General features: G+C 41.1%; 1 protein-coding gene across 3 annotated transcripts in view; it reads right to left on the bottom strand.

Moving 5' to 3' along the window:
- pias1b (protein inhibitor of activated STAT, 1b) overlaps positions 1-15,490 on the bottom strand; it is a 192,588-nt gene that overhangs the window by 48,155 nt on the left and 128,943 nt on the right. For all 3 annotated transcript variants that reach the window (XM_072470471.1, XM_072470469.1, XM_072470472.1), the window contains 2 exons: positions 3,321-3,405; positions 1,563-1,610 (listed from right to left, as the gene is read on the bottom strand). In XM_072470471.1, coding sequence (XP_072326572.1) covers positions 1,563-1,610; positions 3,321-3,405 — 133 coding nt within the window. The remainder of the gene's footprint in view (positions 1-1,562; positions 1,611-3,320; positions 3,406-15,490) is intronic.

Below are 15,490 nucleotides of genomic sequence, written 5' to 3'. Positions count from 1 at the left end.
AGACTTGGAAATATATCGCTGCTCCTTCACTGTCACTGGGGCAACATCCTGGAACTCCCTCCCTAACAGCAGTGGATGTACCTACACCACATGGACTGCAGCAGTTCAAGAAGGCAACTCACCACCACCTTCTGAAGGGCAACTAGGGATGGGCAATAAATGCTGACCTAGCCAGCGATGCCCACATCACAAACAAATGTTTTAAAAAGTTGACCTCCAATTGTTACAAATACTTGTCTGACGATACGGAGGATTCCATGATTGTTTGAGTAGGAGGTAGAGTCCCGACATTCAGCACCTCAATATGTACAGCTTCTTAATATGATTAGCTCTCTGAATCCATTAAAGTTACTAAAACGTGTCACTCACTCATTCTATAGCAAAGAGCGATAAACTTTGCAACTTTTATACCAGAGTGTGAGCGAAGTGTACCAAATAGTTTTGAAAACATATGTAACATAATATGATCCATATTCCAGGACTAGGCTGATGCAATAAGGACATTTATGAAATGTTTCTATTCTCACTGTTATTTTCTTTGTACTTCCTCACCATCTTCCAAAGGTTGTGGCTTGAATTCGGAGGTGCAAGCAGCACAAGAATTCATTCTTGATGTGTAAACCTAGTGGCAACTGATCATTCACACCAAGGTCACAACTGGACGTAGTGTTTTCCTAACCTGATATCTCTTATTATAAACACTGGATCAGAATCAGGTGTGTTAATTCCCTTCGTAACCCAGAAGCTATGGCAACTGTAGCTTCCCAGTTGAGAATCACTATGATGAACTCAGTACAGACTGGGAATTGGAACTGGAACCATACAGTTTTATGGTTCTAATGTGACATCGGGTAGCGTTTTAATTATTATGCTATCCAGGAGCCAACGGTCTCACCACATTTATAATAGAAGTACGGTATACACAGATGAAAAAATTTCAAGGAGAAACAGAGTTTCAAAAAGGTGCGACTTACAAGAGGATACTTTCCACACTATGTATTACAAGTCTGTGAATCAAGGACCATCATTAAATCTTCCCACAGCACTACCAAAGCAACTGCTAATAAATGGACTTCCTACTGGCAAGAGATCCCAGCTTGCATTCGGTTTCTTTTAGAAGCAGCACAGCATTTCTGCACTGGGTTAATTGAACTAGTTCACAAGTCACATATACAAAGGATCGAGCCCCAAACCACTTCAGCCTAAGCCACGAACAAAACTACGCAGGTAATTTCTTGCACACTGCTAACACTAACTGACCGTAGCACTGGGAGCCGACATTCACGCAATCAAACCTTTTAGAATACTAATTTCTTTCTTACTAAAAATAAGAATAAAAACCTGGGTTAAAAAGATATTTTCCAGGCATCGCTATCTTACTTAAAGTGTAAGGTTACTGCAGGATTAACACACCAGCTTCATCTAATAAAATCATATTTCTGCACATTGTTGGTACTGTGCATCTCCCTAAACAAAAATTGCCTGAGAGAGAGAAAGGAAGAGGATAGAGGAGCAGTGAACAGAACAGCAAATGAAGACAAACCAAAAACATATGAATTTACCTTAACTGAACCTGAACTGTAAAGTCACATTTGGTCCCAGATATGTCCCTAAATAAAATGGAAACATTTTTCACATTTATATTTGTAGAGGAAATTGTACAGTACAGTTAAAAATATCCTGCATGGGTGAAATAGAGTAATTCATACAATTTGCTTCTCAATGGTCCAAAAACTGTAATCCAAACCAATTTTTTACAGAGCTATTAAAACGATGGCAATACAACCAGAAATAACTCCCATCTCTTTCATTAAATTTATACTGGGATTGAAATGAGTAGTAACATACAAATTGAAGAACAGCATTCATCTCTAATTCGGTATCAGAAAATTTCAATCAACAGCTTTCCTTGGATCCCTGAAACTATAATCATCAGCCGAGGAGGTGGAAAATTGATGATATGAATAGCTAATAATTACTTACTGGTGCTCAAAATTTGCGATAAGGGACAGCTGGCTGGCAGTATTAGAGAGAGTTGGAAATGCCTGGGAGTGGGAAAGCAGAATTCAGGGCAACACCGGAGCAGTTCAGAAAATACTATAAACCCCAAGATGAAATTACATCTTGAAATCACGCTCAACTGACCAGCACTTTCGTAATATGTAGAGACAGCCTTGCCCTTTACCTTAAATACAAAGCAAGGATGTACTACTGCTGTTATACAGTGATGGTCCAGCCTCAACTGCTCTAGATATTACATCATTGAAGAACATAAAAGGTCTTGGAGAAAGACCAGTGATGATTCACCGGGCTAATACCTGGATCAAGTGTTGAGCAGCGTGTGGATAAACTGTGGTTAAATTGCCTGGAGATTATAAACTTGAAACATTGGAGTGTTTAAAATAACAAGACAGAGAGTGAATCATCCTGTCTAGAACAAAGAAGCACAAGAATAGAAGCCAAGCTAAACTGGTTCAAAGCAAATCCAGAAAAAGCTATATTCACGCAAAAGGCTGCGAAAACATGGAGTCACTGTCCTAGAGATTTATGGGTTCAAAAATCAACACGCATTCAAAGGGGAGATAGAAATTGGTATTAAGAATACAGGAGGGATGACAGGAAATTGGGATTAAAAGGAGGTGCCATGGCTGACAAAAATCACAGAGCAGATTAATTGGTGCAATGGCATTTTGTTTTTAGGTGTTCATTGCGGTCGTGCATTTTGGGAAGTGCTGTTGTGGTGGTTTCATCAGCGGATTGTACCATGGCATAAAATTTCATCAATTGTATTTTAATTCTCAAAAAGGTCTATTAATGCAAATGCATTGAAACAGTTTAAATCAAATTACTAAATATTTTACTTAAATCTTTCGTCAATTGAATTTTGAGTATGATTTCTCTCCTCTTTCCTAGAGTAGAGGCACAACGTAGACCCAGAACAAGAGATTAGTATAAAAGCAAGTTACTGCAGATGCTGGACTCTGAAACAGAAAATATTGGACAATCTCAGCAGGTCTGACCACATCTGTGGAGAGAGAAGTGGGCTGATGTTTTGAGTCCGGATGACTGTCTGACAAAGCTGGCAAAGAGTCATCCGGACGAAACGTTAGCCCCCTTCTCTCTCCACAGATGCTGTAAAACCTGCTGAGATTGTTCAGTATTTTCTGTTTATGTAAGAGATCATCAGCACTGAGCACTTATTGGGCAAATCAGATATTTAAGTTTTGAACTGCGTACATAAAACCATAACATCCTTGCTTGAGCCACATAAATCAGTTAAAACCAAGCTACGCAAACCAGAAAGACAGCTAACTACTTACATTGAGTTGCTAATCTGTTGAACTTGCTGAGGTGTCAATGCGAATGCGAAGCAAGTCTCCTGAAACCGCTGACCATTATCTGAAGCTTAAGGGAGAAAAAGAAATCTTGAGTTTACAACTTACACTTCTTAAATCTGGATATAGTTTGGGAGTGTGATTGAAACAAATTAAACATATGATGAAATTAGTTAGTTCAATGAACTGCTCTAATCTCAGTGGAATAATATCTAACCAGTAGAATAATCGGAGTAATAACAAATGGCACATCAATTTGTCAAAGCAATTTATTGGCTACATGTTCATTATGATTTGTATTTGCAGTTACCTTTCCTCTTGGATTAGATAATTCATCTTCCTCTGCTTCCCCTCTGCACCTCCCATGTCATAAACGGGTTTAAAACTTTGGTGCCATAATACTATAGCAGAAATACAATACAGTACTGCATATTTCTTTTGGTATTCTCTTCAATGATCGCTTCAATAAGGGCAGCACGGTGGCACAGTGGTTAGCATTGCTGCCTACGGCGCTGAGTACCCTGGTTCGATCCCGGCACTGGGTCACTGCCCGTGTCGAGCTTCCACATTCTCCCCGTGTGTGGATGGGTTTCACCTCCACAGCCCAAAGATGTGCAGGTTAGGTGGAGTGGCCATGCTAAATTGCCCCTTTTAAAAAAATTAAATTAATTACATTTATTATCAATTTATTAAAAGAACAAAAAAAGAAAAAGAAATGATCGTTTCAACTTACTTCCAAACCCATGAGTGGTAGAATCTATGCTATATCCGTGTATTGCACAATTCAAGGTCTCCCGGCTAATAATCTGACTTTAGAATTACCGCATTTTATATACTGCTGGATGTTCCACATTTCTAATAAAAAAGCGGGAACATTTTTTCAAGCACTTCTTGTTATTGAAATTCCAGTACCAAACAGTAATTAATGTCAGATCATAGTCCTATAATATTTGTAGAATAGCAGTTTCCATTAAAGGATCAGGGACTGCAGCATCACATAAATGAGCGGTGGACTTGCCAGTTACATAGATAGTCACAAGAAGCACAAAAGAGGGCAAAAACCCAAAATAATCCTGCCAAAATTAAAGCATATGGAATGTATTATTAACTAGCATAGCACAACAATTTCAATGCTGAAATCATAGAATTCATAGAATTTACAGTGCAGAAGGAGGCCACACCTTCACCCTATCCCAGTAACCCCACCCAACCTTTTTTGGACACGAAGGGCAATTTAGCATGGCCAATCGACCTAACCTGTACATCTTTGGACAGTGGGAGGAAACCGGACCACCCGGAGGAAAGATTAGTGGGAAACTAGAGGACTGGGAAATCAATAAGGGGCAACAGAAAGCTACTAAAAAAGCTATAAAGAGTAAGATAGATTATGAGAGTAAACTTGCTCAGAATATAAAAAGATAGTAAAAGTTTCTACAAATATATAAAACAAAAAAAAGTGGCTAAGGTAAATATTGGTCCTTTAGAGGATGAGAAGGGAGATTTAATAATGGGAGATGAGGAAATGGCTGAGGAACTGAACAGGTTTTTTGGGTCGGTCTTCACAGTGGAAGACACAAATAACATGCCAGTCACTGATGGAAATGAGGCTATGACAGGTGAGGACCTTGAGAGGATTGTTATCACTAAGGAGGTAGTGATGGGCAAGCTAATGGGGCTAAAGGTAGACAAGTCTCCCGGCCCTGATGGAATGCATCCCAGAGTGCTAAAAGGGATTTCTAGGGAAATTGCAAATCACTGGTGATAATTTACCAACATTTACTAGACTCTGGGGTGGTCCCGGCGGATTGGAAATTAGCAAATGTGACACCACTGTTTAAAAAAGGAGGTAGGCAGAAAGCGGGTAATTATAGGCCAGTGAGCTTAGCTTCGGTAGTAGGGAAGATGCTGAAATCTATCATCAAGGAAGAAATAGCGAAGCATCTGGATGGAAATATTCCCATTGGGCAGACGCAGCATGGGTTCATAAAGGGCAGGTTGTGCCTAACTAATTTAGTGGAATTTTTTGAGGGCATTACCAATACTGTAGATAACGGGGAGCAAATGGATGTGGTATATCTGGATTTCCAGAAAGCCTTTGACAAGGTGCCACACAAAAGCTTGCTGCATAAGATAAAGATGCATGGCATTCAGGGGAAAGTAGTAGCATGGATAGAGGATTGGTTAATTAATAGAAAGCAAAGAGTGGGGATTAATAGGTGTTTCTCTGGTTGGCAATCAGTAGCTAGTGGTGTCCCTCAGGGATCAGTGTTGGGCCCACAATTGTTCACAATTTACATAGATGATTTGGAGTTGGGGACCAAGGGCAATGTGTCCAAGTTTGCAGTCGACACTAAGATGAGTGGTAAAGCAAAAAGTGCAGAGGGATTTGGATAAGCTAAGTGAATGGGCTAGGGCCTGGCAGATGGAATACAATGTTGACAAATGTGAGGTTATCCATTTTGGTAGGAATAACAGCAAAAGGGATTATTTAAATGATAAAATATTAAAACAATGCTGCTGTGCAGAGAGACCTGGGTGTGCTAGTGCATGAGTCGCAAAAAGTTGGTTTACAGGTGCAACAGGTGATTAAGAAGGCAAATGGAATTTTGTCCTTCATTGCTAGAGGGATGGAGTTCAAGACTAGGGAGGTTATGCTGCAATTGTATAAGGTGTTAGTGAGGCCACACCTGGAGTAGTGTGTTCAGTTTTGGTCCCCTTACTTGAGAAAGGACGTATTGGCACTGGAGGGTGTGCAGAGGAGATTCACTAGGTCAATCCCAGAGCTGAAGGGGTTGGATTACGAGGAGAGGTTGAGTAGACTGGGACTGTACTCGTTGAAATTTATAAGGATGAGGGGGATCGTATAGAAACATATAAAATTACTAAGGGAATAGATAGGATAGATGGGGCAGGTTGTTTCCACTGGCGGGTGAAAGCAGAACTAGGGGGCATAGCCTCAAAATAAGGGGAAGTAGATTTAGGACTGAGTTTAGGAGGAACTTCTTCACCCAAAGGGTTGTGAATCTATGGAATTCCTTGCCCAGTGAAGCAGTAGAGACTCCTTCATTAAATGTTTTTAAGATAAAGATAGATAGTTTTTTGAAGAATAAAGGGATTAAGGGTTATGGTGTTCGGGCCGGAAAGTGGAGCTGAGTCCAAAAAAGATCAGCCATGATCTCATTGAATGGTGGAGCAGGCTTGAGGGGCCAGATGGCCTTCTCTTGCTCCTAGTTCTTGCGTTCTTATGTTCTTAAACCCACGCAGACACATGGAGTACGTGCAGACTCCGCACAGACAGTGACCCAAGCCGGGAATCAAACCTTAAACCCTGGAGCTGTGAAGCAACTGTGCTAACCACTGTACTACCGCACCATGCACTACCCAGGGTTTTTATACAATTATTACTGTTGATGTCATCAGAATCCTTCAATTAACTAAGTGTCTTGCAAATAATGCTTTTGTAGGGAGCTTCCAAAGGGGAAGGAGAGATGGGCAAGCACGATAGGACAGTGGTCAGCACTGTTGCTTCACAGCGTCAGGGTCCTAGATTCGATTCCCGGATTGGGTCACTGTCTGTGCGGAGTCTCGGAGTCTGCACGTTCTCCCCATGTCTGTGTGGGTTTTCTCCGAGTGCTCCGTCCGGTTTCCTCCCACAAGTCCCGAAAGACTTGCTGTTAGGTAATTTGGACATTCTGAATTCTCCCTCCGTTTACCCGAACAGGTGTTGGAATGTGGCGACTCGGGGCTTTTCTCAGCAACTTCATTGCAGTGTTAATGTAAGCCTACTTGTGACAATAAAATTATTACAAAAAAAGAGGAATGCCGACCAACAAGATGTAATAGGGTTTGTTTTGTCAGCTTTAAGTACCAATACTGGCATGGCACAAGTTAAGGGTCAAGGTCATTTTATGTATTGCCCAAATCCAGAAGTGATCATTCCTCATCAGCCATCTGTTTAACCTGAGACTGTCACAATTTTGGCAATTTAATGCCAAGGTTTTGTTGTCCTCTAGGAAGTTGAAGACTATTTTTGGCACAGTATTGTCTGGCATGGCACATACGGATTAGAAGCAGCTTCGCTCACAGAAAAGTAGGTTACAATTTATTAAATAGAAATGTTACAGATCTTAGCAGATTTAGCTCCGACACACTGTGATGGAGGAACCACACCATTCAATTCAAATACAACATTTCAATTTAAGTTATTTAAATTTGTTCAGCCCCAGTGACTTTTTGAAGGTTTTTGAAAGTACTTTATCAGCCTGCCTTGTTCAGATGAAGGAGTTCATCTTCAGAGAGATAGATAGGCCAGACTGCTTCAGGTGGGGGCATAAAAGAACTGCTAAGCAAAAATTACATTATAATTTAGTATAATAGCCACGACTATTTATTATCTTCTAGTCTCTCAAGTAAACAGTCAAGCTTAATAATTCTGCCGCCATTTACTTATTTCTTCCAGTGCTCAATTAATTTGTTTGGCAGGTTAAAGGCTATGTCACAATCCAGCAAACATTATTTAAGTCAAGGAAAATCACGTGAGGACACTAGGGATAACCAGCCAGAGGGGCCTTCTCAATCCTGCAAGGTTTTGAAAGAATAAATTGTAAAAGGTAAACTGGTAAAACCAAGATGCTCAGTGAAGGAATGAAGGGGCAACTTGGAAGGCATTTGCAGAGGATGCAATTAGAGCATGGGATACTTTACCACAAGCGGCTATTGCAGAAGAAAACACATCATTTAAATTGGATAAGTATTTGGAAATTAATAGCATGGGGAAATGGCAGAGAAATGGAATTAGTGTCGACATCTCCTGAACTAGCAGCAATGCAGGCATATGGAGCTGAATTGTGCTCTGCAATTCAAAACTATACTGGTGAGAATCAATACCTCCCAGCACTTCCTACTCAAGTTGAAAACTGAGTTTGTGTTTGTTAAGTTGTAACATTCTATTGTATATTTGCTAAAAGTATGAATACATTACCGCTCATTGATTTTTCACCTTACTGATACGGTTATATCCAAAAGGTAATGAAAACAAATCATTTTCTGCAAATTCTGTTGAACGGTCCCAAAAATTAATCTGTTTTATCTTTGTAATGCTGGCTGTATATTTCCAGCATTTTTTGCATATCTGTACTTAGTTCAACTGCAAGTCTTGAAATTTATTGCAATATACAAAGACAAGTAAACTCAACTCGCACTTTAATTTCTAAGCTTGTTAATGTCTTTACTGTATAACCCGGACTTCTAGTCCTTTGCTAAAGAAAATAAGCATTATAGAATAGAATTTACAGTGCAGAAGGAGGCCATTCGGCCCATCGAGTCTGCACCGGCTCTTGGAAAGAGCACCCTACCCAAGGTCAACACCTCCACCCCATCCCCATAACCCAGTAACCCCACCCAACACTAAGGGCAATTTATCATGGCCAATCCACCTAACCTGCACATCTTTGGACTGTGGGAGGAAACCGGAGCACCTGGAGGAAACCCACGCACACACGGGGAGGATGTGCAGACTCCGCACAGACAGTGACCCAAGCCGGAATCGAACCTGGGACCCTGGAGCTGTGAAGCAATTGTGCTATCCACAATGCTACCGTGCTGCATCTTGAGAAGCAACTTTAATGTTTTACATGAATGGCATTACACAAAGAACATTATGCAGCTTAGGGTTCCCAGAGGGATCTAGACTAGGAAAAGTCCGAGATGGAACATTAATGGATAGAAATTGGGAATAAAAACAACGTGCTTTTACATATTTTGGAAAGAGTGGCCCATACTGTATAACACACTTTCCCCATCATGTTTGAGACAGTTCTTTAATTCTTTTGAGAATGCCACAAGAAATTATATTGGGTCGTTCACCCAGTTCCTCATAGCTAATGGTCCATGCACCTCAACAACAGACAGTTTCAGAGAAGCTACTGGATGCCTGGCATCTGAAATGGAAAAATGCAGTGATGGAACAATGGTTGTTCTTCAAGGAGGGTCCTGGTTTCAATTCCAGCCTCTGGTAACTGTGTGGAGTTTGCACGTTCTCCCCTCGTCTGCGTGGGTTTCCTCCAGGCTCTCCGGTTTCCTCCCACAGTCCAAAGATGTGCAGGTTTAGTCATTCTAAATTGCCCCATAGCGTCCAAAAGGTTAGGTGGGGTTACTGGGTTACGTGGATAGAGTGGAGGTGTGAGCCTAAGTAGGGTGTTCTTTCCAAGGGTCAGCGCAGACGAGTTGGGCCAAACAACCTCTTTCTGCATTATGATTCTTGGGATGTTTCACTCTACACAGCCATTCTAAAACTAAAATAAAAGCAAAACATTGTGGGTACTGGAAATCTGAAATATAAACTGAAAATGCTGGAAAAGCTCAGCAGGTCTGGAAACATCTGTGGAGTAAGAAACAGAATTAACGTTTCAAATCCCGGAACTCTTCTTCACAGCTAATTCAGTTCATTCTATAATTAACTTGATACTGGTTTTTAAATGTCAAAATCGGGAAAGCATTCCATTCCCAAGCAGGAACCTCACACAGGTGATTAACCACAAGTCAAACTGAGATACCCACGTTCACCTTTTTTTTCTTAACTTAATCTACTTTCTTCGTTGAGCGCTTGATACTCTTGCAGGTAGTGATAACAAAAAAATTGTATTTTCAGAGTTCTGTGAAAATGCAAAAGACTAAACCTTGCAGAACAAAATACTGACATTGGGCTGGACGTTGTGGTAGAAAAAAAATTGTTACTTGTGGGGAATTTGGAGAGCAACCTTCAATGACTGAATGTACACAGTTAATACACAAATTCAGAATTAGTTGTTCAATACATCCTGCTCCTTAAAACGCTCCACTGTAAACTGTATCTAGTCATCTGACTCACTGCTCTAACAGCAGGCCTTTATTTACACGAGAGATAGGAGCTAAATGCGCCACAATTAGTTAGGGCTTGTCCATGCCAGTGTAATCACCCTTTAGCAGCATGGGAAATCTTAAATTACTGACAAACAACCTGTCTGGTACTGAAACTTACATTTGGAAAGTATGGATTCTTGTCCCTTCAGATTTAGATTATTGAAGTTTTAAAAAGCTAAAATAATTTTCAAAAACTTTTTTGTGTTTCGTCCTTTTTCCCCCGAATCCAGTCTTACTTTCCCTCGCTTTATTTTGCTTTCTATACCTGATTCGACAACAAATTTAATATTGACACTTACTGGTTCAAATATTGCATTACTCATTAACGATTGTACAGACTAGCTGGTTTAGGAGATGCACAGTTGTTCACGTAACTCCTCGATGCTCTGTGGAGGGGTTGCACTCTTTAACACTCCAATTTGCAGCAAGTTCCAGTGCAAAATCCCATGGAAAATCTGAGTGTTCAAGGGTACCGAAAGGCTGTTTGCCACCGCCAGTAAAACGCAATCTACCACCACAGCACAGTCAAGAAACAGCTATTGCATACTCAATTCTCCTCCATTTCCATTGCTTGAGAAGCCTCTGCTTTATGATTGCCATAGATAATTTGTTCCACTCCTCTTTCAAAGGCACCATTACTTTTTTAAAATATATTTAGAGTACCCAATTCTGTGCTTCCCAATTAAGGGGCAATTTTAGCGTGGCCAATTCATCTATCCTGCACATCATTTTGGGTTGTGGGGGCAAGACCACGCGATACGGGGAGAATGTAAAGGCACCATTACTTTCCAGTATGGCATTCCAGAAACAGCTCTCTTGCATCTTGGACAAAGCCATTCTTCATGACGGAATCCGAGACAAAGAACATTAGGTTACTTGACTAAAGAAGCATCATAGTTTGGTGTGATACTGCCCTCAGCCAACATTCATATTTAAATTTTTACACATTGCTGAAGCGTGACCGTAAATGTGAACTTCGACAACGTTGCTGCCCAAAGGGGCACCTGTGGCAAAATGTTAAAAAATCGTGCCAAGGTGCTTCATAAAAAAATCCTACCTGGCAGATGTATTTTTTCCCCACAGAAAAACTACACGTTTTACATTCTGTTAAGGGCAGCAAGGTGGCACAATGGTTAGCACTGCTGCCGCACGGCACCGAGGACCCGAGTTCCATCCTGGCCCCGGGACACTCTCCGTGTGGGATTTGAACATTCTCCCAGTGTCTGCGTGGGTCTCACCCCCACGACCCAAAAATGTGCAGGATAGGTGGATTGCTCACGCCAAATTACCGATTAATTGGAAAAAAATAATTGGGTACTCTAAAAATCTTTTACATTCTATTCCAGGTTCAATTCCAGCCTCTGGCAACTGTGTGCATGGAGTTTGCATTCTCCCCGTATCTGCGTGGGTTTCCTCCCACAGTCCAAAGATGCGCAGGTTAGGTGGATTGGCCATGCTAAATTGCCCCATAGTGTCCAAAAGGTTAGATGGAGTTGCTGGGTTGTGGGGATAGGGTGGAGGCCTGGGCTTACATCAGGTGCTCTTTCCAAGGGCTGGTGCAGACTTGATGAGCCAAATGGCCTTGTTCTGCACTCTAAATTCTATGATCTATTAATCATTGATGTTAGATTGCCCAAATACATATTCAGTCAACAAAGCTAATGCCACCCCCACCATCACACATTTGGCATTATGATTCAGGGATATAAAACAACACATGCAAGTTAGAAAGTAAAGACAATCAAAACTAATTTCAACTCAAGAAAATGATGCCTTTACAGCAATTTCTGTGCCAGGTGTATTCCTTTTTTTGGGTTAAAATAGAGATACAGAGGGCAGCATGGCGGCGCAATGGCTAGCACTGCTGCCTTGCAGCGCCGAGGTCCCAGGTTCGATCCCGACCCTGGGTCACTGTCCGTGTGGAGTTTGCATATTCACCCCGTGTTTGCATGGGCTTTGCCCCCACAACCCAAGAGATGTCGAGCAGCACGGTAGCACAAGTGGATAGCATAGCACGGTGGCTTCACAACGCTAGGGTCGATTCCCCGCTGGGTCACTGTCTGTGCGGAGTCGGCACGTCCCCGGTTTCTCTTCTCTTCTCCCCCCCCCCCCCCCAGTGTCTGCGTGGGTTTCCTTCAGGTGCTCCAGTTTCCTCCCACAGTCCAAAGACGTGAAAGTTAGGTGGATTAGCCATGATAAATTGCCCTTAGTGACCAAAAAGGTTAGGAGGGGTTATTGGGATAGGGTGGAAGTGAGGGCTTAAATGGGTCGGTGCAGACTCGATGGGCCGAATGGCCTTCTTCTGTACTGTATGTTCTATGTACGTGAATTGGCCACGCTAAATTATCCCTTAATTGAAAAAAATGAATTGGGTACTCTAAATTTTTTTTTTTTTTTTTTTAAATAGAGACACAGGAAAAGACCATCAGGCTTTTCATCCACCTCAATGATCTATCAAGCATATCCTTCAATCCTAGTTCTCTCTAGAAATATATTAAATTGTGAAATAATTTTTTCGGCATTTCAAAGGAGTTCCTGGTAATGTATTTTACAATTCTCCTTATCCTTGGTGTAAAGATAATTCCATCTGACTTAATTCCTTACTTTTTAACCTTTGACATAACCTCAACTTAATCTAAGCAACAGTCCGAGGAGAAATCACTCCCACCCATGATACTTAAAATAACCCGGCAACTGTGTCAACGAACATGCTGGACTTTGTCTCTCCTCATCTGAAGAAACCAAGACTAAACCAGTTATCTCAACCCCCTGATCCACATTGGTCCCAAGTCAAACAAACAGTCATGCCAAGAATTGTGGATCTATCAATGCACTCCTCATACAAGCATCACTCAAACTATACAATCACTCTATAAATATATTGTCAGCACGTTTGAGAATTCAAGTAAAATCATTTGTACTCTCCACGTTCATGATCAGATAACTAGCAAGAGGGGATTTTCTTTTATTTTTTAAATTTAGAGTACCCAATTATTTGTTTCCAATTAAGGGGCAATTTAGCGTGGCCAATCCACCTAACCTGCACATCTTTGGTCTGTGGGGGTGAAATCCATGCAGACACGGGGAGAATGTGCAAACTCCACACAGAGTGACCTGGGACTGGGATCGAACCTGGGTCCTCAGTGCCGTAGGCAGTAGTGCTAACCACCCAGCTACCGTGCCACCCAAGGGGGGAATTTCTTAAGAGTCAACATTGTATCTTATTTATAGAATTTGTTACAAAAGCAAGAGCACCTAAATAGAGTTTGTGGTCTTTTTCAAAAGAAATTTAGGGCAGTGTTTCCGTTACAGGGCGGAGCACACTGTAACTAAACCGTTTCCAAGACACTAGTAAATCTTTAAAACTATAGTGGAGACCAACTTATTACCGTCCATCTTAGACAAGTTACATGTATCAAAATACATTTCTGCTGGGAAACCATATGTAGGCCATAAATGAGGAGGATTAAATAACAGGTTCTGTGAACAGATTTAGCATCAGTATAAAACATCAAATGTGAATAAACAATTTGATTTCCCCCATTTAACTCTTTACATCTCCTCCCTCTCCCCTCCCCCCAGCTTTTCTGAAGACATTGAAATTGCATTACATCTCCAGAGACCAGCAGCCCTCTGGCTCCTCATTCTCTCTCTCTCTCACACACACACACACACACACCAGCCAGTGTCCATTTACCCTATCCCCATTATGTCAGCATCTTTGGACAAGATTAGCAGGGGAGGCGAGGAAGGTCTTGCTACAAGAATTAAAGTGACTTCTTCAAGTGGTATCTTTTCCAGTAAACATGCTGGCAGGATTCCATGCAGAAACATGGAGACAGGGCTTCAAGTTACTGCTGATAGAAACACACTTTGTAATCTACCCATCCACTATAAATAACTCAGGCCTTTAGTATCTTCACTCTTAAGCCTCATCGCTATCAGGACTGCCTTGTTCCCAGGGACCAAAGTCCTTGAAGTTCACTTGTGACTTCTTTACAATTGCGACTTCCGTACTCTCTCAAAATGAGACTACAAATTAATAAAACAGCAAGGAGGCGTTTAGCTACACTCAGGAACGGAGGCAAAAACAAACTACCTGTAATGGGAAAAACACTCACTTGCAATTCACAAAATGCAAGTGCCTGCTGTCCAAAGAAAATACAAAATATACAATTGGTATAGCCCAGATTACAAGTACTGCACTACAGGACAATTAGTTTGATACAAGATTTTCTAACTGCAGTCAGAACGTTCCAACTGGTTTGGACTGATGCAAATGTTTATGTAGGTCACAAAATATAAACACATCAACCAAAGTACCTTAGTTTCTAGTACACTTTAAAGTACCATCAACATTACAGTTCAACAAAGATAGCACCCTCAAGACAATGGAGCAGAATTCCTAAATTACAGTGGAAAGTAACAAGTGACTAAATGAAGCAACTTGATTAACATGCACTCCTCCATAGCCACACGTAGCAATGTTAAACAACACTGCTGATCGTGAAATGCGGAAAACAAGGCAGAATCAATGTGAAAAACCATGAACTTTAATTCTCAGCAAGCTGGTTTGGGAAGAGGATGTGTGGCTGGGGCAGGAAGCAGAAATGAAGTATAGAAGTGGGGAAAACGTATCTCAAAAAGGCCAACATTTGGTTGCATATTTTCTAAATTTACAGCGAATTAAACACGAGTGATGATCATGACTCCATAAATTGCGCATTTATGAAAAATAATGTACAGTAGATAACCGTCCAGGTATCCTGATAAATGCACAGTGGGACACAGCATGATTTTGCAATGGTGTATTGTTGGGCAATGAATAACCAATAACTGAGTAGCATACAAGGTTGGAGGTTAGAGTGCAATGTAGAAGGCATTAATGGCCTATGATAAATTTCAACCCGGGAAAGCTTGGAACATATTGAAGCTTATTGGAACTTTATACAATAACTGAATGGTGGCGTGACCAGCAGTTGGCTAGGACAGGCATCTCAGTGGTCCGAGTTGTGACAGTTGAATGATGCATTGATTAGATCCATTGACTTTCCAACTTCCCAGCTTACGCTGACTTTTCACATTTTGGCATTCCACGAGGCTACAGATTTTTTAAATTTTATTTTTTTAAAAGCAGCTTGCTTCATAAAAACATAACAGTAGCAGGAACAGGCCATTTGGACAGTCAGGTTTGCTCACTCCGCAGTTTAATAATATCAATGTAGAACTGCTACATTAACTCCATGTACCTGCAC

This window comes from Scyliorhinus torazame, chromosome 12 (genome assembly GCF_047496885.1).
Source record: "Scyliorhinus torazame isolate Kashiwa2021f chromosome 12, sScyTor2.1, whole genome shotgun sequence".
Taxonomy (NCBI): domain Eukaryota; kingdom Metazoa; phylum Chordata; class Chondrichthyes; order Carcharhiniformes; family Scyliorhinidae; genus Scyliorhinus; species Scyliorhinus torazame.
Note: the sequence above shows the minus strand (reverse complement) of the source record. Positions and strands in the feature narration are given on the sequence as shown.